General features: G+C 37.1%; 1 protein-coding gene across 5 annotated transcripts in view; it reads left to right on the top strand.

The window, feature by feature from the left end:
• CERT1 (ceramide transporter 1) overlaps nt 1-24672 on the top strand; it is a 72995-nt gene that overhangs the window by 39245 nt on the left and 9078 nt on the right. For 3 of the 5 annotated variants that reach the window (XM_080637173.1, XM_080637174.1, XM_080637172.1), the window contains 8 exons: nt 2350-2457; nt 3138-3276; nt 4307-4390; nt 11506-11663; nt 17299-17391; nt 18980-19066; nt 20141-20233; nt 20799-20876. In XM_080637173.1, the coding sequence (XP_080493299.1) occupies nt 2350-2457; nt 3138-3276; nt 4307-4390; nt 11506-11663; nt 17299-17391; nt 18980-19066; nt 20141-20233; nt 20799-20876 (840 nt within the window). The remainder of the gene's footprint in view (nt 1-2349; nt 2458-3137; nt 3277-4306; nt 4391-11505; nt 11664-17298; nt 17392-18979; nt 19067-20140; nt 20234-20798; nt 20877-24672) is intronic. The other 2 variants (XM_080637175.1, XM_080637176.1) reach the window with 1 other exon arrangement.

Raw genomic sequence — 24672 nt, forward strand, 5'->3', positions numbered from 1 at the left:
CTAACAAATGCCAGTTTTAGTGTAGCTTTGAAGCTATGATGTATGCATGGAATTTCAAAGAACTGCATCTCTACTGAGCGTAGTAAATTAGCATTAGTGTTTGATGGTGTGAATTGATACAACTTCTGCAAGCTGTTTTGTTTTCAGGCAGAGACTGTTAGCTTCTATCATATGGACTCTACCTGCTTTTCTAATTTTTATCTTGGGAAATTAAAAATTGCATTAACAGAAGAAGCTTGTGTCAGCATTCCTCTTAATGTAATTGAGCATTTCTGCAGTGAATAGTTAATGATCTGCTTTGCAAGACATAAATGCAGCAGTGACCTGCTCTCCTTTAGATGTTGCGGTAGTAGAATGGTGGGGCTTTGCATGATTCATGCATCCATTGTTTGTGTTAAGCTGCTTGCATGTGTCTGCTGGATGGCTCGTCTCTGCATCGGTTATAAAGGAATACTTACTTCTGTCACTTCTGACAACTAAGTATTCTTGATGTAATTTTCATGTCATCTCCATACAACTCTTTCTCCCCAATACCCTCCCCCCCCCAGCTATTAAAACGTAATTATCTTAGGCTGTTTTGTGAACATGATGTGTAAATGCATATGCTTTGAATTCATGTTGTGTGCTGTTTGGTCTGCTCTTCTGTCTGCTGAATTTGCTTCTTGGTTGCAAATAGTTAAAATTGCCTAAATGCTTTTTATGTAGTACCATTTTATTGGTAGTGTTTGCAAGTTGATACCTGTATACAGTTCATAGCTGTATAGGCTGTCTTGTATACAATCCTGAAGCATGGATAAAGTGTTTAGTGGAATTATTAATCAGAAGCATAAATGACAGTCAAATGAAGATACTGCTGAAAAGGTACCTTAAAAAATTGATATGGAAAGAAATTTTCTTCTTTCACTCTCAATTTTTATTGTAAATTAACTAGCATTGACTGGGTAATATTGGGAAAAATTATTTTATTCAAATGTAGAATATAAGTTACTAGATTCTCTAAGATTACATCTATTCCTTTAAATTTTAAATATGACTTTGATTAAATCTTCAAATAGAGAAATTTAGAGATTTCACTTCCTAAACATCAGTCTAGGTTTTGCATAGGCATGTCTTTCTCTGTTAAAGAAAGCAATCAGAAGACATTTGCTTCTCTTAAAATGCTCTGATCTCTATGCAGTGGGTATTTTTGCTACGTTTTAGAAATGATCTGTTTATTAATCATATCTTATCAAAATTAAAGTTTATCTTCTCTCTAGAGTGTATAACCTTCAGAAAATAGAATGAGTCCTGTCAAACTGAGTAGTAAAAGCACATTCAGAACCATCTGAATATTTGGGCATATGATTAAATAAACATTGAATTATCAGTAAAATAGAAGGTTTTTAGATTTGCATATGGATGAAATATTAAAAGAAATTAAGAAATGCTTCATGCTTCAGTGTGCTGTGTGACTCTTATAAAATGCTCTTTTGAGATTTATTCTCATAAAATACTTCTGAAACAAAATAATTGTATGCCCAAAACTAATTTTTGTCCTTTAAAAAAGCAGTTTATTCCTTTAGCAACTTTGTTTTTACTTGTCAAGCCTTTGTGGGATATAAAGTCCATTAAAAAACCTAAAAGCCTTTAGTTGAGTATTTGCAAAAAAACCCCAATCAAATCTTCATTATTTGATTTCTGTTATGCTTAAAATTGCAACCCAGTGAATTAAGGTATAATCTTTGCACTGAATTGTATTGCAATTCAAAATGTGGTTCAATATTGCAGATACATTACCAAAGCCAGCTATACTGTTTCACACTTGAGCTGATAATTCTAAAAAATTTTTCCAGTCCAGTATAAGGAGTTCTGCTAAATAAGCTTGGAATAAGCAAAAAAGTATCTTGATAGCAGTAATTGTCTGGTTTTTATGATCTCTATTTTGTTGCTTTTAAAAATAAAATTGCAGTATTTGAATGATTGGAAGGATTGACTGAAAATTGTCTCCAAACTGAACCATGTTAAACTCCTGATAAATTGTAGAGTACTTTTGGTTTTGAATGCTGTGTGAAAATTGTTGGTAGGGATTACGTAAGTCAAAATAATGGCACATTGTCCTTTTTTCAAACTCTAAAACATATGTTGCCTTGTTCTTTTGGGAGTTTATAATAGGATATAGATAACTAATTTCTCACAAATCATTGTGATAAAAAATAGATTCGTAATAACTTTATGGATGCTTCATTAATTCCTTAAAAATGCAGGCGCATATGGATGGGTTTCAGAGTCAATGACATTAATCTTGCTTTCATGATTTCCTTTTTATTAAAAGCCTCAGCACTCTAGTTCTGTGTGTGGTTTATTTTTTAGACTGAATCTGGCTATGGATCAGAGTCAAGCTTACGACGTCATGGCTCCATGGTATCTCTTGTTTCAGGAGCAAGTGGATACTCTGCAACATCCACCTCTTCGTTCAAGGTTAGTGAATAAAGTTTTCTTGGTATTGGTGCATAAGTAACAGACAACTGAAAAAGAAATAACTTGTGTGCAGACTGCCACACAGTTGTAGAAAAAAACCCAAAAATACTTTGTTTACTGCAAGTGTGAGTATTTCATTGTATGGTGAACTGGTGGTACAGAAAGCTCTCTCACGCCTCTATACAGTTGTCCTTTTTATTGTCCTTTTTAAACTATCATATCATCTTCCAGTAGCAAGAAAATCAAACCTCCTGGAGCATTTATGACATTTCCTAGTTTATTCCTCAGAATAGCAAGGCCTCTAAATGAAAAGGAATGCTGATTCTGTAACTTAATATATTTGGTTGATAGAGATTGAAAAAATTATGGCTTTCCTTATCTCATATGCATAGATATTTAACATGAACCTAGGTGGGCTATGCTTCTGGGAGAGCAGAAGAGGAGCAACACAAGAAAGGGAAATAAAGATGGATCAAAGATCTTAAACTAAAGGTGACTGTTTTCAGGCAAATAGGCATAAAATGGGTAGCATGCAAGATCACATTTTTAATAAGCTTTTGTTTAATGCTCTAAAGTAGCATAGGTAGCAAGAGTTAAAAGAATTAATTGGGTTTTTTATCATACTGGACTACTGCTGAGTGTTCAGAAGCATTTCAGGCATTTTTCTCTTGTATTTTCAGAAGGGCCATAGCTTACGCGAGAAGCTTGCAGAAATGGAAACCTTTAGAGACATCTTGTGTAGACAAGTTGATACTTTACAGAAATACTTTGATGACTGTGCAGATGCAGTTTCCAAAGATGAACTCCAGAGGGATAAAGGTAAAACTGTAACAAAAAACTCGTATCTCTATAAAATTTAGCTTTTTACACAGTAATAGCCCTTGAAATAGTTACTATAGCATTTGATACCATATAAACAAAATATCTTAAATTTACTCTTTAATATAGGAACCAATCATAAATATTTCTGCATGAACAGAGTTTGACTATTTTCACTTCAGAAGCTGAATTCCCATAAAAACCTGTTTAACTTAATATTAACCTGTAGCTGTCAATAGTACAAAAGAAATTTTCTTAATGATGTTACGGAACAATAATTGGTTACTCTCATAATATGAATTCAAGTTAGTTTATCACTGTGTTGCTTAACTTTTATTTTGAAAAAACAGTAGTCTACTAGTTTTGATAGAAACAATACATTCTTTAAAAAGGCAAAGGGGCTGTCATAATGAATCATCATGAGATGTATTAGCTGAAACTAGAGCACCGGGTGTACACTTGAGGCCCTTGTAGACTCAGGTGTGGATGTCTGCATATTTCTGAATTGCTTTTCTCAAAGCACAGCTTGTTGTTGTATCCATGTGCACTCCTGGGGCATTCATATTCATTCCTGGGTTTGGTCCGGCAGCTTGAAACTTTTGGTAGTAAGAAAACAGTAGATGTACAATTCCACTTCTTTGCAAACTTTTTAGTGTAGAAGAGTATAGTTGCAGAATTGTAGAGCACTGCTTATCTGTTTGTAGCACCAAAATATTGTTCTTACCATAGAACTGAGTAATAAACTTTAACACTGAGCAAGCATTAGATGGTTTCTGCCAGTAATGTTGATAGTGGACTTGAGTCAAAAAGTAACAAACTAAACCAACAATAACCCCCCACCAAAACAAACAAAATCCAAACCAACCAAAACCACACACAAAAACCAAAGTGGGGGTGGGGTTGTCATGACTTTTGTTGCAGGAAGCAAACTTAAATGCTGTTTAGCCATGAAGATGTTCTCTAATTCTTTCTTGCACACAAAGAGTTGGAAAAGCCTTCTCATTCCTGTAACATTCTCTCTCCAATTTAGTGGTAGAAGATGATGAAGATGATTTCCCTACAGTGCGTTCTGATGGGGATTTTGTACATAACAGTAACAGCAGTAAGGAAAAATGTAAGTCTGTCTCAACTTTTTCACTGAAAATTCATATGAATGGTATGACAAGCCTGATACATGGTCAGTACATATGCTCTTTTCTAGGCAAAAAATGGCAAAAGTAGTTACTCAAATGTATGTGACAGCAAGTTCTTGTTCATGTTACCATTTATTAGGTGCTTTTCGTGATTCTCTGAGTTACACTTAATTCACACAAATATTAATGTAAGTTTGGAATTTCCTATTCTGTGTCCAAAGCTGTATTCACTGCAAAATTCTGTTGGAACAGCTGCATCATTCAGATATTGGGACCTGATATTTGTGACAGGTTACTGCAGTTTTTCTTGCAAATGTGACCTGCTTTAGGAATGTGGTAGAAAACAGTGCTTTTCCAGTTATGTATGTCCCAGTATAGTTTTTCCGACTTCTATGAGTATGTAGTGTGAAGTCAACACTGTTACCAATTCTCACTCATCATAATATTAGCATTTTTTTTTTTACTGTATTTTCCATTATGATGAACAGAATTCTGATTTTTATTATTTTAAATGAACTTGTTATTGTACTCACTGCATCCATGCAGTAAATGTGAAGGACTCATGCAGTTCTTGTTGATCTAGAAATCTGATACTTCTGGCCTGGCACTTAAAATCTATTTGCATTCTTCTTAGCCTTTCTTTTGTTTCACAACCAAAATATTTTGGTGTTTACATGTGTAAATGTTGACGATTCAGTCCTAAGAAATTTCTTAGACTTTGATTCACTTTGATGTGAAGTTGCACTACCTTCAGTTTCAAATCTGATGGAATATCCGGAAGTACTTTCTAAAAGCATTTTGAAAAATATGAACACTTTAATCAAGAACCTGGAAGATACATGGGCAAAATGAGCCTATTCTTTGCCTTTTTTAATTTTTGTCTGTTGCCCCCCTGTTATGTCTTTCCTTGTTGTATTTAAGTGTTCTTTCTAGAGTATAGCCAAAACTGTTATGAGGAAAAAGGAAAGGAAATGGAAGGAGCTTTCAGGATACTTCTAGAATTCATCATATGAGTACATTTTTTTCAATTACATAAAGTGCTTCCTCTGCTGAGAATTAATTGTAATGTTGATTTCAAAGGTTAAGTACATATAACTCAAGTTTTGAATAATTTTTTCTTGCCTTTTATTACCAAAGATAAGTAATCTTGCAACGCTAACCTGCAAGCAAGTGCACAGTTCTACTATCCCTTTTGTGTGTATACGAGTGTACATTTTTTGTGGACTGTTAAGTCAGAGCAAACCTCATAAAACAAAGAGCCTTCTGTAAAAAAAAGTTAAGTGAGAATTCAATTTTACTGCATGATTCATTTTGAAAAAGACGTCTTTGTCAATTTTAATTTTTGTAGGATAATGTAGGAGTTTCAGCTTAATTTACCTTTAGAACATCTCTTCATATCTACATTTTTATGGTGTACTGCTATATGTACACACAGGATATGGGGAATGTCATTAGGAAAGTACATTTTTAGTACATCTGGTCATCTTAAAATATTTAAATGGAAAATAAGTGACTTCTTTTATTTATTTTCAGGAATTTTAAGTGATATCTATAATCCTCTTTAAAAGTTCTGTATCAAGTCTTTGGGAAGTTATATGCTAAGAAATTGCCATGTATTATGAGTACCTGTATATAAACTCACAGAAAACAATTTATGCAACCCCTTGCTTTTTGCATAACTTCTAATTCCAGTTGTTCTGATTCCCAATTCCATTAAATTTACTTTCCTTTAGTTATTTCAATGAAAAGCTTTATCTCCATTTAGTTTTTCTGTGCCTTAGTTTGATTTCTAAGGGCTAGACCCACTAAATATTTAGTAGCTGAGTGCTGCAAAGCTTGACTAGAAATGAAAAATTAAAGAGTCTCTGCCATAAAATGGAATCATTAGTGATGCAGTGGGTGAAGTAGATGTTTCAGGCTGAGAAAGCCATGGCCATATATTGGTTAGAAAATTACTCAGACTGATAATGAAAGATTTATCTTCAACTTCACCCCTTTCTGAAGCTTAGCCTCAGAGCAGTTGTTAAGATTCGTTAGTTTCTCAGATTTCAGGTTCCATTCTTGAAGTCTCTATCCAGTCATGAAAGGACTGAAACAATCTTTTAACTGTAGATGAGAAATGGTTGCCTGTTTATTCTGGGGGCTGTTCTGTAGTCAGTACTCCAGGAAGTAAGAAGCATGGGTTCAGCCTCTTATGTAGCCTAGTATGATAAGGAGTGTTTGAGCCTGCTGTTCAAACCACCAGTGCAAGCAGTCTAGTGCTGAAATCATTAAATTTAAGACTGACATAAGGGACCATATTCACGTTGTCTTGTGAAATTTGTTCCCTTCTGCACCTTCCCTGGGTGGGAGGAGAAAGTTAACATGACTATAGAGAATTGTATACTACTCTGAAGACATTTTGGATAGGGAGGCTTTTTCTTTTCTGTGTTCTCTAGGGTGTGTGAGTAAAAAGCTAGGAAGAGTGAAAAAAATTGGTAACTAAACAATGTATAGAACAACGTATAGAACAAGGGAAAGTCTGGCTGATGCATATTTACTTACTAGGATCTTCATCAGGAAGTGTTCCCATTCATCTGCTCAGTAAAATGAATGTATTTGTATTTAAATTATGTAAGAGTAGGAAGAGCAGGTGAAACCTACTTAAGGAACCTTTTTCAATATGGAAGGTGTTTTTGTACTGCACCTATAATGATGAAAATGGTACAGAGGTTTAAGGATGGAAATTCAATGTAAAACATGGTAGGATTTACACTGGAGTTTTGTGCTTTGAATGGAGGAGGAACATTCACCAATAATGGGATTGTTCTTAGACAACAACTAATCATAGTGATCCTACTCTATCCAAGAAGATCAACAACAGCAGATATCAATAAATGGGTCATGCACCTGAACATTTCTTTTTCACTTAAAATTAGTTCAGTAATGTGAAGTGTTAAGGTGGCATAAAATGGAAAATATAAAGGAACTCTGGTTCGAGACCACCTTAAAAACCTAAACGTACACAAGTCCATGGGACCTGACAATATCTGTCCGCGGGTCCTGAAGGAGCTGGCAAATGAAGTTGCTAAGCCACTGGCCATCATATTTGAAAAATCATGGCAGTCAGGTGAAGTTCCCGACAACTGGAAAAAGGGAAATATAACCCCCATTTTCAAGAAGGGGAAAATGGATGACCTGGGGAATTACAGACCAGCCACTCTCACCTCTGTGCCTGGCAAACTCTTGGAGCAGATTCTCCTGGAAGGCATGATAAGTAACATGAAAAACAAGGAGGTGGTTGGTGACAGCCAGCGTGGCTTCACTAAGGGAAATCCTACCTGACCAATTTGGTGGCCTTCTATGATGGGGCTACGAAACTGATGGACAGGGGCAGAGCAGTTGACGTCATCTACCTGGACTTGTGCAAAGTGTTCGACACTGTCCCACATGACATCCTTGTCTCTAAATTGGAGAGACATCAATTTGATGGGTGGACCACTCGGTGGATAAAGAACTGGCTGGATGGCCTCATGCAAAGAGTTGTGGTCAATGGCTCAATGTCCAGCTGGAGACCAGTAACAAGTGGTGTCCCTCAGGGATCGGTGTTGGGACCGGTCTTGTTCAACATCTTTGTCGGTGACATGGACAGTGGGATTGAGTGCGCCCTCAGCAAGTTTGCCGATGACACCAAGCTGTGTGGTTCGGTTGATACGCCGGAGGGAAGGAATGCCATCCAGAGGGACCTTGACACGCTTGTGAGGTGGGCAGATGCCAGCCTTCTCGAGTTTAACCATGCCAAGTGCAAGGTCCTACACCTGGGTCGGAGCAATCCCAGGCACGGCTACAGGTTGGGCAGAGAAGAGATTCAGAGCAGCCCTGCAGAGAAGGACTTGGGGGTGTTGGTCGATGAAAAAATGAACATGAGCTGGCAGCAGTGTGCGCTCACAGCCCAGAAGGCCAACTGTATCCTGGGCTGCATCAAAAGGAGCGTGACCAGCAGGTTGAGGGAGGTGATTCTGCTCCTCTACTCTGCTCTCATGAGACCTCACTTGGAGTATTGTGTGCAGTTCTGGTGTCCTCAACATAAAAAGGACATGGAACTGTTGGAACAAGTCCAGAGGAGGGCCACGAGGATGATCAGGGGACTGGAGCACCTCCCGTATGAAGATAGGCTGAGAAAGTTGGGGCTGTTCAGCCTGGAGAAGAGAAGGCTGCGTGGAGACCTTATAGCAGCCTTCCAGTATCTGAAGGGGGCTTACAAGGATGCTGGGGAGGGACTCTTCATCAGGGACTGTAGTGACAGGACAAGGGGTAACGGGTTCAAACTTAAACAGGGGAAGTTTAGATTGGATCTAAGGAAGAAATTCTTTACTGAGAGGGTGGTGAGGCACTGGAATGGGTTGCCCAGGGAAGTTGTGAATGCTCCATCCTTGGCGGTGTTCAAGGCCAGGTTGGACAGAGCCTTGGGTGACATGGTCTAGTGTGGGGTGTCCCTGCCCATGGCAGGGGGGTTGGAACTAGATGATCTTAAGGTTCTTTCCAACCCTAACTATTCTATGATTCTGATTCTACTTTCTACTTACTGTGTTTAAAATAATTTTCTGATTCATATGAAAACAGATTGGAACAAACACATGATGTTTGGGACATCTGGGAAAGTGTTATAAACAATCTTAGGAACAAAAAGGGAAAACTGACCTATCCTAACAGATACAGAGGTGTAGGAGAGAAGGGCTAAAGACCTATTGAAGGCTGAAGCATTATATGAAGAATCTGCAGTGTGAAAGGCAAGAGAAAACAAATCGGAAATAAAGCAAAATGCTTAAAAGACAGGATAATTATAAAGGAACCACCTGGAAGATGTTGAAATTGAAGTTGCAGGAGGAGGAAGATCATCCTGCAGCTTCTTCTCATTTGGCTGCATGCAGTTTGATCATGAAGTTACAAAAGCAGTTGCAATGTTAGGAGCACTCTCCTATTAGCCTTTACCTTGTACCAGCTAGATCTCCTGATGAGATTTCATTTTGAAGCAATTTGTAGTTGACATGAAAACAAGTTTAAAAAAGGAATAGGGAAGATATTCAGGCTCTCAGAATAGAAAATCTCCAGACAAATACAACTCAAGATGTTACCCAGGTAAGACTTGAGCTCATCCTCTGATGTGTTCTGAGAAGACAAATGTCTCCTGGGATTAGGAAAGGATCAAAATACTCCTATCCATTGTAAGGAATTTCTTAAGTGACCATCTCTTGAAAGAAACAGGTTTTGCATCTTCCTTCAACAAGTTCATTTTTGCCCAGAATTATAATGGCTGAAAGGAACTGTTTACACTAATTTTAAAACTGCAGACTTCTCATGTATCAGTCCTACTTTGAGAGTAGTCATTAACGAATGACTTGCAACGTGTCATTGAATGTCATATGTCATTTGTGTGACTGAAACTGTATGGAAGTATTAATGACCTGTAGCTGAGACCTGAAGATACCTAGGAAATGAGGCTGCCTTGCTGCATCTCCCTTGTAATCTCCCACAGAGATTTCTGAAATGATCTTGCAGTGTTGCAGCTAGTGGTAGTTTCTTCAGCATCTTTAGCATGGTCCATAATTAAGAGAGAAAAATCACGTCTAAAGCATTATAGCTGTGCTGGTAAACTTGCATGTGAACACAGTCTACACCAACAGGAAAATTTATCTGTTTTTCAGCTATGAATTGCTATGGGTGAAGCCCTTGTGTTATTTTCATTATTCGCAGTGAATCCACTGCATCACCTTCTTGCCAGCTTATACCACTTTCAGACTCAGCCTCCTCCGTGTTCCTTCTGCAGCTGTTAGGGGGAGGGAGAGCTGCTGTGATTATTATTGTTTCTGAACAGATTTTTATTTCTCTTACTTTATTTTTTTTCTCCAGTCCCATCATCTTTATCTTTTGGAGAGAATTCTTGATTAACATGAAACAAAAAATAAACTGCATTCTACTATACTATGTATGCTTATTGAGGTGTTTGAAGCAGTGTGTAGTTTGTAATCACCTGTTTAAAAAATAGTTTGATTACTTCTGAAAGGAGGGTATATAAAACCTTTAGAGACTTAAACCATTGCTTTAGACCATGTGACAATTGCTTACTGTTCCTGAAGTGAAGATACAGGGCTCTGCCATTAGAGAACAGCAATTGCACTTCCCTTCCCTACAAGAACTGAATTGCTTGAAAGCTCTACTTTGCCTTTGCAGACATACTGGATAAACTTACACAAGTATTTATTTGTACTTTTTAAACTTTAAGAGGAGCATGCTGACAAGTTGACACACTGGCAGGGGGGAGGGAAATGATATCCATCTAGGTCATAAGCCATTAGCTTGCACTGTGGCATAGAAGGAGTTACTTTAACTTGCCAGGCTCAGTCAGCTTCAACATGAGTGTTACTTCTGCTTTCTAATATTTTCTGACATTAATGTGTAGCATTTGATTTGTTATTATGTCAACCTACATACGAGTTTGACATATAATAGGTACTTTTTTTGTCACACATTTTAAATGACTTGTTTAAATAGCCTTAGCAACAGATGGCTTGGTTGACAGCATGAAGTAGTTGTTGGAACTGCAAAACCCACAGTACTTGGATAATTCAACACATTTGATACTTTTATATCGTACCTTTTTACTTTGATGTTTTTAAATATGTAATTACCCATTTAAAGCAACCTTGAATGTTACATTTTGGGTTTGATTGCATTTTGAAATTGTTCCTTTCTTAGTGCTGCATCAGATACGTTTTAAGGTTGCTCTTTGTTAATTAGGCACCCCTTCAAGCTGTCAAACTGCTATTGTTACAAAGTATTACCACTCCTTCCACCCTCGTGATTTGCAGAGTGCAGAGTAATCAGCATTACAAGCAGACTTGAAACAGTATCACAAGATGAAGCTGAGGGGATGTGTTCCTCCCTTTGAATCCCTTTCATTAACCTGTGGATAGCTGAAATTACTATCATTTTTTATTTTTATATTACATCCCTAGCCAGTCTGTTTTCTTCAAACAGTTGTAATATAAAGCACACATGTAAAATGCTTGCTTGAATTGAACGCAGCTATCAGTGACTGATTTGTGTTTGTTTTTAGTGTTTCCACATGTGACACCGAAAGGAATTAATGGCATAGACTTTAAAGGAGAAGCTATAACTTTCAAGGCAACTACTGCTGGAATCCTTGCTACACTCTCTCATTGCATTGAACTCATGGTAAAATGTGAAGAAAGCTGGCAAAAAAAGCTAGATAAGGTAAGATAATTTTCCTTTTACTTTTGTTGGAAAAAAAAGATGTTTCTTTAGATTAAAATTAAAATTTCAAATGTGCTGTTAACTTTTTTATTCCAGGAATTGCTTTTATTTTATGTACAGCATTTATTAGTTTTAGGTGCTTTCATTATTATGCCTATAAAACATGAAAGTCTCATCCTAACTGGTGATATAGTAACATTATTTATCATAGTCTGTTTTTGCAGCCCTTGTTCAGATAGTATATTTTATTATAACTATAGAGAACCTGACAGTATTCCATAATAACACGTGCACTCTTTGCAGCCTTCTAAGGGACTTGGTTGTCCATGTTTGAAAAAAAATGTGCAAATCTCCAAATTTTAATTGTGCTAAAAGATGGCGACAATGCTAAGGAGAAAAACAGTTCTAACTTTAAATGCCTTTTTAAGATACAGTTATTTCACTTTCCTTTAGGAGACTAGAGAGATTAAGTCATGTTTTATGCTGACTGGTTAAATTTTTAAAATGCGTGGTATTAGAATATCTGTTATTCTGATAGCAGTGATAGTTCATGCTAAGTCTACTCAACCACTCTAGCAACTTAAAAAGGAGCAGTGTCTTTTCTCATGGGATGTCCTGGAGGCATGGCTAGGTTGTACTTCAGGCTATAATTTCTAGAATCCTGCCATCACTGGCCAGTGTCCTGTGCAGTCCTCTAGCTGTTGTCTTGTTTTTCATTTAACATGTTCCCATGTCGTGTTTATCACTCTTCTCTCTCCCTATGTTTTAGTGGTACACTATTCAAAGAATGAGCATACTCAGACAGAATACCTTCATGTCTGAATCCTTGCCTTTGCCTCTGTGGTTGTCTCTGTCCACATGTCAAAGGTCTGACCCTGTCTAACTGTACTAAGACTTCTGTCAATACTTAGTTACTGCTTCATCTAAGTAGTTGGAGGAATTACAGTAGATCCAAGACTTGAAGCTTGTTCATGAGATCATAGGGTAATTCAGGTTGGACTAGAGTTCTTGAGATCTCTTTTTCTCCGACCTTCTGCTTAAACAAAGGACAGTTAGAGATGAAACCAGGTTGCTTAGGGCTTTATCAAGTCTGGTTTCAAGTCTTCAAGGCTGGGGACTGCACAGCTTTTCTGGGCAGCCTGTTCTGCTGCTTAACTGTTGTAATAGTAAAAAAGTTTTTCCTTATATCTAGTTGGAGTATCTCTTATTCCAGTGTCTGCCTGTTGCTTTTCATCCTTCTCCTACAGGCTGCTGGCTCAGCAGTCTGTAGGAAGTCTGAAGTCTGGCTCAGTTTCTTTGACTTTGTTGGAGGTATGGGAAAGTTACTATTAGGTCCCCCCTCAAAGGCTTCTCTTCTGTTCTCAGAGCTGAGCAAACACAGTTCACTCATGTTGATCAGACTTTGCTTAGAGCATGGATGAAGTGAATTTTTCTTGTCCCTATGTTACTATATAATACAGAATATGTTAATAGGGAATTTTAATTAGTTTATTTGTCACTTCTTATTTTAGGACTTAAAGGACTTATTTTTGCCTACAAATGGTAAACAAATTTAATCCTAAATTTCACTTTTGGTCTCATTTGACTACTACTCATACGGCATGAGTTAATAAATTTTAAAGTGGGTCACAGCTTATTTGAACTTGTTTTCCCAGAAGTTAAAATAGCAAAAGGTTCCAGAACCTTGGAGGTTTTAAGCTGCTCAGTGTTCGTACACCTGCAACTTCTTTAAAGTCACATTTGTCAGTGAAATTTTCTGGGATTTATAGCACACTCATGGTAAAGTACTTTAATTCTAATATAAAATAATTACTTTACATTCTTCTAATTGCTGTGCTTTTGGAAGGGGAGAATTTTATTGATTTAAATAATACAGATTTGTGGTAGGCTAGTGTTGTCTAACAGCCGAGTGCCCACCCACCACCTATCCAGAAGGATTAGGGGGAAGAATAAGATGAGAAAGCTGATGGGTCAAGAGGAAAGCAGGGAGATTGCTTACTGGTTCTTGTCATAGCAGAATGTTCTTGACTTTGGGAAAATCAGTTTGTTGCTGATTTGAAATAGATCTGGTTGATGTGAAACATAAACACCAAAACAGCTTTCTTCCCCCATTTCCCAAGCGCAGCTTCACTCCTTCACTGCAGGTCCCTCTACCCACTGCTTTCTAGCCACAAGAAATTTGGCATGAGGAATGTTGGGGTTGCAGTGCATGTCTGCCACTTCTTCCTCCTCACACGTCTAGCCTCTTCCTGCACAGGTCCTCTCCATGGGCAGCAGTCCTGTGGGGAAAATCTGCTGCAGTGTGTGTCCTGTGTGGGATGTGGTTCCTTCAGGAAACTGTCCCTCTGCTTTGACCTGAGGTCCTCCATTGGCTGCAGTGTGGATATGTTCTCTGAAAGCCCTCAAGCTGCTGCTCTTCCTCTGCTTCTCGCTTCTGGTTCCCCCTTCCTCTCTCCCTGAGGTGTCTTTTGCAGTTAACTACATCTTTCAGAGAGGTGCCACACAACACGGTGAATGGCCTCAGCTATGTGCTGCAGTGAGTCGTCTTTGGAGCTGGCTGGAACCACCTGGGTCTGACATGGAGCAGATCCCCAGCCTCCTCCCACACAGGCTACCCCTGCAGCCCCCCATGACCAACATCTTGACACCTACACCCTTAAAGACAGCAATTGACTGTATTCAGAACTCTGGACTTCTGCTAACACTATTCCACTCCAATTGTAGAACTGCTTTTGTTTTATTTTCATCTTGTTGTTGTTAAAGATGGTTTTATGAGTATCTTCTATAACTATGGGCCTGAGCAAAAAGCACTGCTCTTGTCATCTGATAAATAGATGTGGGAAGAGAATGGTGCTGATCTTTGTATTTTTGGTTTTCTTGGATAGGTGTGTAAACTTCTTTGAAAAGAAAGTAAATACTTTGAGATTATGAAGTTTAGATTACATTTTTTCAGAGATCAGAGGGAGAAATTACATGAAATCAGGCAGCTGGTAGTGTTTATGTTCTAGCTGGGAGAGTTTTAGAGCTCTTCTAAGTCTGTCCAGTGCTTGTAACAGCCCATCTAGCAGAGCTGGAAGGGGCAGCATCAAGTTTGTCCTTCATGTTGGCATACTCATGCTGCTGGCTGTGTGCTGTGCAGGTTACATGAAGAGCAAGATCTCTGTCAGTGGCTAAAACCAATCAATGGCTTTACAATGGTACCATACCACTGTATAGTGGCTTTGCAGGTATTCTAAGTACCACTATAACCCAGCTCACTCTACATTTCTCTCCAGCCTCCTCACTCCACTAGCTTCAGAACTGTCTTTTACTTAGCAGCAACATACAAAAGTAATTAGTACAGAATTACACAGCCTCTGTCTTGTAGCAAGCTAGCTTAGCCTAAAGATGCAAGATTGTTCTGCTGAGCTTGAAGAAAATATTCTAAAATTGTCACTGTCCTAAAAAAAAAATCTCAAAAAAGCTCAAGTTCAGAATTTGTTGAACCTGGAGATGACTACATTTTGACTGGAGATGACTGCAGTGTTGTCAAGGAAGTATCTTTATTAACCCCCTTTTATTCTGTTAAATGAAAAAAGGGTTTCAGGTTCCATTCTGAATGAATGTTGGAAACTATTTCTAAACCTTTGAAAACAAGAAATTATTATTATAAAACATTTTAATTTTGAAGGATACTGCTCAAATAATGCACTCAACAACTGTAATTTTAGATATTTATATTTACTTTTCTGTTACCAAAACAGTCAGATGGCCAGCATGAAATTAAAGCAAAAACATGTAATGTGCTGTAAAAGGAATTGTAGTTACAGCTTTGCTTTTAATCTTTTCTCTTAGCTGTTAAGATCTTGAGACTGACTTTTTCTGCTGCAGTATGTTTTTCAGTATTAGCCTCTTGAATGTATTTTAAAATAGACTTAAAATTAACAAGAAAGTGATTTAATCTCTAGCACTTGGTACATTGTTTTATTTGCAAGAAGACCCTTGTGATAATGCTTTTTACATTGTCTTGACTACAGCAACATTTTTCTGTTCTTGTTTCCTTTGGTCTTACTAATTGCTATTAATGAGTGAATTTATAATCTGAACATTAAATTTTACCTTAAGATTAACATGCTTAGGTAGCTTATTTTGTTCACCTTTGACAACTGTAACTTAAATGTTTCATTAAACTACACAGAATTGTAACACACCAGTGATTTTCCTGCTGTGCAGCCAGTTTCCCAATTTCTGCCTTGTTGCTAAGAGAAGCTGGCAAATTTGGAGAGTTGTCTTCTGACACACGTGAATTGTCAATAATTTGCAGATTGAAGTACTGAAAATGTGGGGATTTGGGGTAAGCAGGAGGAGGAGTTGTGATTTTGTTTTTCATTTCAGCCTTCTTGTAAAACTTCTATGCTTTCTTTCAATGCCTTATATTCAAGTTCTACTTTTATGCATCTTTAGGACTCTGGTTGCTTTCAAAAAATATAAACATGCAAAATTTTGTGAAATGTATGTGTTAGCAAGTATTGTCTTTTTGTGATAGTTTCAGAAGGGAAAGCCTGTGTTCTCAGATGAAGACAACACTGTGTTCATCTAAGTGCTGTTTTTTTCCCCTAAGAATTTTCCTGTGGAAAACTGTACTACTTTGCTTTACTTCAAAACTGTTGCTTTACTCTCCAAACCTGTCTTTAGAAACCAGAAAATGTGTTTCAGAATGAATGTTACCACCCAATTCCCAGTTGGCAAATCCAGCCTTTCAGTATTGCTTAAGGGTTTCCACAGTATTTTTTGAAGTTCAGATTGGGTCTCTCAGTGATTATACTCATCTGCAAGAGCTAGTGTGTGGTGTCCAATTTTCATCTGTAACACTTAACTTTCTTCCACCTGAAGTGATTCTGAAAGGCGACAGAGAAACATCTTATGTATTAAAGCTGAATTCTACAAAAATTTCAGAATTTCATGGCTTATTCACTCACTGAGAAGATCTGGCAGTTTGTAGAATTTGCAGAGGAAATACTAGACTTAATCTGATCCTGGCATTACTACTTTTTTATTCAAAATACACAATGATATAGACATTAGTGGCTCTAGTACAGTCACACACCTATTATGGGAGAGTGATGTTGAGTTAATCACTGTGTGGAGTTCACAAAATGATTCACATTGAAACTATGCCAGCTAATTATAGATACAAATTTAACATGCTGTGACTCATTAGTATCTCATTATGTTCAACAAGTTAGCTTTTTACCAATCTTACTTTTCACCTGTTGTTATCACTGCCCAAACATCTGTGTCAAGGAGTTTTATATGAACTGCCAGACACAAAGTCAGTGAACCACTAATAGCTATGCTTAAGCTAGATACCAGTTTTGCTTGCTGATCTAGTTTCTTTCACATGACTTAAAGAAGGTATCATCAAGATAGTTAGCTACCCAGGCATTGTATTATAGATGTGTATGTATATGGGTACATATAATACATGCATGCAAATAAATTCAGAAAATCAGCAGCTTTGCAGTTTTTACTTGGGGGAAGAAAAAAAACCAAAACAAAACAAAACTATACCAGTCAGGTAATTCCGTTTATTGGCATGTTGACTATCAGCAGTCGATTCATTTTTCCTCAATCACATTACCATGTAATTTTACAGGAGTCAGAGAAGAGGAGGAGAATTGAAGAAGCGTACAAAAATGCTGTGACAGAACTGAAGAAAAAGTCCCACTTTGGAGGGCCAGACTATGAGGTACAAAGTCTGCTTTTGAAATCTTTAAAAATGCTGGGACTTGTAAAGATTGGTTTGCTTCTCAAAGAGGGGTGAATGGTGTGTAAATCAAGGTGTTTGTCTTGTGCAAGTGTGTTCATGGCATTTCTGATTTTCCACCTTGGAAACAGAAACTGTATGAAGAATCTCAGTACTTAATATTTTGACAATGAAGTCTGTCTTTACCTCAGGCTTCTATGTTCTTCTTTTGTCTAAAGCATGTTGCTCACAGATATTCTTGCTGATTTTTTTTTACTGTTTTTTCTTGTACATTTGAGATGGCTTATGTGCACTAGATTTGTACTTTCTCTTTTTGATGGTTCAGCTGTATAGATATGTAAGGCAAATATGAAACCCTGACTGCACAGGCAGTTCTCAAATCTGAAGTCTATCTTCAATTGATTTTTAAGTTGCCAACTGAAGTTTTATATTGACAAATTCAGTGATTTTTAGATTCCTTTTATCTGTTAAATTGCATATTTCAGCAGCTTCCTCTGCAGTGAGGTAGTCAGTCAAATTCTAAGCCACGTAAACCACATTGTGAAGAATAAGCTAATTCTGAAGAATAATATAAGCTAATGCACCTATAATGCAGTTTGCATAATTTTTAAGAATTTGAGCCTTTCATGTACATTAATCAAACATGTTTCTATTTACAAATCATAGCCTGAGAAATATTATTAATATGTTGAGATATTTAGAAGATGCTTGAGCTTAGTTTTTCTGTTGTGACTGAGGTATACACTGTAAAAATAAAAATAAAAAAAAAAGATAGATAGATTCAGGGCCAGGTTGACAGAGCCTTAGTGTGAGGTTTAGTGTGAGGTGTCCCTGCCCATGGCAGGGGAGTTGGAACTTGATGATTTTAAGGTCCTTTCCAACCCAAACCATTCTATGGTTCTATGAAAGCTGGACTTTGGCTCCCTGGTTATGGACACAGCTGCTTCTCCCACATATCCTCATTGTAGTTTTTTGAAATATGCTGATTTGCCTTGTTTTACAGTATACTGAAAGCAGTAAACCTAATTCTCTGAAACTAAGATTTTACTTTGTAGATCTGAATTTTTAATAATTGACTCATCTCCACCTGCTTTTTAGTGTTAAACAGTTCTTTCCAAGAATTTTCAATAGAGATTCCAGAATTTTCCCTTCTCTTGTTATGTTTTGAGAACTTATCTGAAATCTGCCTAAGGCACTGGAATTCTTGGAAAGAGTCTTAACTACACAATTATGTTAATGTGCACTTTACTGACACACAATAAATGGTTTTAAGAGAAGATACATGTTAATTAAAGCCTAAATGTGCCCTCAGAGCTTATTGACACTGTTACTCAGTTTCCTGGTTTTTTTCTCCTTTATACGCTATCTCTAAATTGTAGTTAGAGGAAGTAACTTCTTTTAACAAGTAGGTTTTTCAGAGGAATTTTAATCTAAGAAATTGAGGTCTGTAAAAGAAATTTGCTTCCAACAGTCATATGCATAATATATAAATATGTTATTCTAATATTAAAGTGAAGTGGAACTCTCATGTCTCCAGAATTTTGAACTAGTTTTGGTTTTTATGCTCTAGGAAGGTCCTAATAGTCTGATTAATGAAGAGGAGTTCTTTGATGCTGTTGAAGCTGCTCTCGATAGACAGGACAAAATGGAAGAACAGGTATTGATACTTGAAAAATGTTTTAATGATGGGTGTTTGTGGGAGATTTCTGTGACTTAAACTCAGTCTTGGGGTGCATCTCCTGAAGCTCTAGGTATTTTATTCTGACATTGATGAGGGGAATTCACTTGGTATTTTTACAGTTAAATATTGTTGCTTAACACTAATTTTGAGAAAAGTGACTTCTCAGCTTACAGAGACCATTGTAGGGTAAGTGTTAACTAGTTGAATGTCTGTAGTTCCTAATTCCTAAATAAGCATGCGGTATAAACTTACCTTTGTATGTAACTGATGCCCTTATTAAGAATATCAAAACAGTGGAGCTGTTTCTCAAAACCTAGTTTTTGCTCCAAAGTTCCTTTTGACTCTTGCAGTATGTGAAACAGCAAAGGTGTAGTTCTGTTGGTGTTCAGTTTTTGTTTTAAAATTCTGTAGGTTCTGGCTACTGCTCTTAACTCATTTCTTCAATACACTTCAGTGACAAGGATCAAAAAGGGATAAGATGCATATGAGGAAATACATAGAACATGAGAAAGTATGGCAGTATATAAATGAGAGGGAATTACAAAGTAGTGCATCCTTTGTCTTAAAAGTGTTTAGGTTTATAAATATAGTGACTACAATGACTTGGTTAAGAATTAAAAGACTTTCTAATGGATATATATGGTATATATATATATATATGGTCTCTACCATATATATATATGGTCTATATATATAGTGACTACAATGACTTGGTTAAGAATTAAAAGACTTTCTAATGGATATATATGGTATATATATATATGGTCTCTGAACAGACAGTGCAAGTTTTGAGTGACTGTTGTGCTAGTACTTAATGGATCCTTAATGCTGCCAATCTATTTTCCTTAACTCTGAAGTACCCCTTGAAGTACAGACAAATTCAGTCTTTACTCCCATTCACTTACTGAGAATTCCGATAGGATGACAGCTTCATGCCTGTCACCAATAGCATTAGTTGTTGTAGCCACTATGTAGGTTGAGGATGACTCACTATTTCATAGTCCTTCCAGTAGCAGGTGACTACTGATAATTAAACCTATTCTGTTGCAGTCCCAAAGTGAAAAGGTTAGATTACACTGGCCAACAACCTTACCTTCTGGAGATGCATATTCTGCTGTGGGGACTCACCGATTTGTTCAAATGGTAAGGTATTTCTCATGATCTCCTGAATGATGGGCTAACCTATGATATTTCTGTATAATATCTTATATGGGTAGGTGAGATTTTTATTTAAAAAAAAGTGTTTCTAGTAACTGTCAGTGGTTTACTCATTTTTCAAATGGAGTAGCCAGAATTGGAGAAGGACTGTTTTCCGGCTTGGCTCAAAAAAACACTGATTTGAGTATTTAGAATACTTTTCACTTGTATCAAGCTTGTCAGTTAGATAATAAAGGAAACAATTTCAACTTGTTAACCTCAGTACTTTCAAGATACCTTTACCAAAACTCATTGAATTGATTTTGTAAAAGAAAAAAAAATTTAAAAAAATCCAGTTGCTTTTTTTCTAGTGTTACTGGAAACACTGTGCTCCTCTCAGGGCTACACTGGGAGCATAATACATAATAGGTGCATGAAATCAGCATTTGCTGCTGTGCTTGCTGCTTTTGTTTTCCTTTTCTTCATTATCTTGTGCTTGCAAGTTGGTACTGAATGCTCTGTTGTGCCTTTGTTCTGATTACTTGGTTTTTTCTTTGTCTGTCTCTGGTAGCCCTATAGTCGCTCTTCCTCCATGTCTTCCATTGATCTAGTCAGTGCCTCTGATGATGTTCACAGATTCAGCACCCAGGTACTGTATTAATATGTCGAGTGGGGGTTGCATATCTCTGCGGTATTTCATCCTCTTCTCTAGAACCTGGGTTTTTTGTTACATAAATCACTGCTCGCTTTAAACTAGTATGCTGAGACAAACAAAGGAATTCTCTATTCCTGTACTAAATGGTTGTCCTTTTACATCCAGCTTGCATGCATATCAACTTGTGCAGTGGCCCCAATCTCATGAAACCGTTGGATTTAATTAGATAGCTTTAAAAATGCCTTCAACTTGAAAATTTTGCATTTCTGATTATAATAAAAGTAGAATATAACCTGTTTTGTGTGGGATGGAGATGGTCTTTGCTACAAACTGAACAGTTTTTCTTGCTTTTAAATCAAAGGTTTAATTTTGTATTTATCTTCTGTTTGTAATCACATAAATGTACTAATTGTTAAGGCTCACTGACCATTTTTACTTCTACAACTAGTTTTATTACTGAAAGCTCATAAAGTATGCTGATAAACAAGATTATGGATATGAGAATTTTTACTGAAGAGTTTCAGCATATTTACTCACCATTCTGAAAATGAGTCTGACATCCTGAATGTGTCAATGTAGTCATAGAGACATATTCCAATAATATACAAAATTACTTTAGGTGCTTTCTCTGAAGATTGTAGTTTAGAATAGAATTAGGTAGGTGAGGTCATATGGTTGCATGCCATTAGTTTTTTTCCTGCTGTGGTCTGTATGTGATTGTGAATATGGAGCCTCTTTCTGGGATCTGTTATTTTGGACTTTTTTAGAAATTATTAACCAATGCAGCAAACAACCTGCTTTTTCAAATAGGAGTGGATTTTCTTTTGTTTAACGGAGTATGGAATTATACAACTTGCAGACCGTACTACCTGCTTTATGAGCAGGACCGTATCACTTAAGGACTTGCTTATTGGACTGAAATCCCAATACTTTCATTAACCATTTGCAGTCAGTTAATATCTGAAATTTTAACTTACTGCAAGGGAAAAAATCAGAGGTCATGTAGCACAACACTGATAGGCTCCTCTACCAGTACTCCACTAGTCAAGTTAGTCTTTCAGGTTTCTTTTTGTTCTGGGGAAGGGAGAAAATCAAGTAAGAGAAAGTATGTTTTATTCCAAACACAGAAACTGATTGTCTGTCAGGCCGTGATCACAATGGCAGTTCAATATCAGGGAAACTCCTAGCTGCTAAAGCATGCAGGCCTCCTTATTTTCATCTTTTATGCCTGTGACAACGTTTGTACATTCAGACCTCAGTTCCAGAGCACTAGTGTGCCTGAAAAACTAGCAATTTAAAAACAAATCTTAGGTGGATCAGGTCCGTATCACCATAATGAAAAGAGACTTTAAGAATCAGGATCAAATGGACTGAAGTCAAGTTGTTGCTCTTTTCAGCTGCAGCATGGATTATACTACATAGAAGTTACTACCGAATGCCTTCAAATGCAGTTTCAAGTTAATGGGCTTACTGCAGAAAGGATGATCATCTTAACTTATGGGAAGCTACTCTCCCACAGCCCACCACCCCAAATATTTTCTCTAGAACAAATTTTTCCTACATCCACAAGTCAGTTCACCTACTCTTGAGTTTCATTGCTGCTGAATAAGCAGGTAACATAGCACAAAGAGAAAAGCAGCACACCTTCTTTTGTTGGCAATGTGCCCTGGACCTTATTAATATGAAATTGACCTCTCTGCCCAGGCAGAGTATTTGGCTTTTGGAAAGGCAAGCTAATATCTTGATTCTGAATAAATGTGACTTGTTTCTAGACTTCATTCATATGAAGAGAATTTTTAAATCAGTAAAAGGTCAAGTAGAAACTCGCAGCCTCTTTTTTGAGATTGAGAAGTATAAATTGTATTCTGATTGGAGCTGCTTCTTCCATGTGCCTCTATGAAGGCATTGGATTTGTCATTGCCAGTTGAACAGGAGATCAGATCACCTTCTTTTAAGTGCAGTTTTATTTTTAATGTGCATATAATTTTCTGCTAAAGAACTATTCAATTTTAAAATAGATTGAGCTGTTCCAAGGGCCTTTAAAGTGAAGAACTTCCCACCTAGTGTTCAGGCCTAGACTGCATGGCATACAGGTTACATGTATTTTTGGAGACTATCGCTGTAGCCTGCCAGGAACCCAGAGGTAATAATTTGGCCTCTCCAACAGGAAAGGAGCTGTGAGTCTTGACTCTGTGGCTCTGAAATAGGTGCAGGTTGACAGCGATCAGTGTGTAGATTAGTGGAATTTGGGCAGGTAATATGCACATGGCAGTTGTAGGTACTGCAATTCCTTAGTGAAGCAGAAGTAAGAAACTGTTTAGACTGCACTACTGTGGATGCCTTCTTCTCTTCTTACCTTGCTCTTCTCATCCCTCTGATTTCAGCATAAAGCAAAAAGCAGCAAAGGACAAAACAAACCTACAAAAGCTAGCTTTGTCCTTAACAGATTAGGAACTAGGGGAGAAGAGACATAGGGACCTGAAGATGTTGCAGGTAAATGTTGGGACCGTGGCGAGGATTCCTTTCTGAAAGAAGTGTGATCTAGAGCTAGTAAATGGAATATTTAAATAACCTACGTTCTCACCTGGTTTGGATTGTACTGTCATTGTTTCATGGGGTTAAGGGAAGAATCTTCTGTAGGAAACCTGCTAGAAATAGGTAGGAAAAAAAGGCCTGTGTAAAAGCAGAAAAACAAATTGTGTGGATGGTTTTAGTTCATTTTAACTCCAAAACAAAAAAGCAAAGACACTCCCCTGAACTGGACTGGTAACATTCCTCCTTTTTCTTCCTGGTTTTCAGTGTGCTGCCCATGGAGTGCGTAGTACAAGCAAAATTATTTGCTTTAAATTAAATAACACATTTAAACTCTGTATTATGCCAGATAAAGATGATTAAGTATTCTTTAGTTTTGCTTTCTACTTGTACTACTTGCTTAAATATGTTTTATATATTATAGGTACACTAGGCTTTTTTTTCTTTTTTTAGTTGTGCAAAGCCATTTATGAGTTCAGACTGTCAATCTTGTGATTGTGCGCTTCTTCAGCTAACCTTTGTGTTGGTCAATTAACTAACCTTTGCTTGTAGTGCTTTTGTTCTTGAGGAGAAAAACCACCCTATTTCTAGTAATTCAGGAAAATAGTGTCAATCACATGGACTTACTTGCTGTGACAAGTATTAGTAGTCACCTGCCTTTTGGGTGGAAAAAAGTTATTGAAGTGTTTCCAGTATTTGTAAACATGACAATGGATTCTTTTTATTTTTGCTGTTATTTTTAGTTGCAGGTGACTGGGATTTAGAAAGGGATGGAGAACCAAAGAAACAGAATAAGATTGTATATTTTAAATAAAAATCTATTTCTTGTGCTAGCACCCGTTTTCATGCACATTCCATGGAATTAAAAAAAAAAATGAGGTATTTGCAGACATAGCAGCCTTCCAGTACCTAAAGGGGCCTACAAGAAATCTGGAGAGGAACTTTTTACAAGGGCATATAGTGACAGGATAAGGGGAATGCCTTTAAACTGGAAGAGGATAGATTTAAATTAGATTTCAGGAAGAAATTCTTACCTGTGAGGGTGGTGAGACACTGGCACAGGTTAGACAGGGCTTTGAGCAACTTGGTCAGGTAGAGGGTGTCCCTGCCCATGGCAGGAGTTTGGAACTAGGTCCCTTCTAACCCAAACCTTTCTATGATTGATAAAGACATACCAAATTTTTGGCCTTTATGAAAGGTACACATGAGTCTAGATAAATAATTCTTAAATTAGTATTTTATAAGAATAGAGTCTCCA

Source organism: Psittacula echo (assembly GCF_963264785.1).
Source record: "Psittacula echo genome assembly, chromosome: Z".
Taxonomy (NCBI): domain Eukaryota; kingdom Metazoa; phylum Chordata; class Aves; order Psittaciformes; family Psittacidae; genus Psittacula; species Psittacula echo.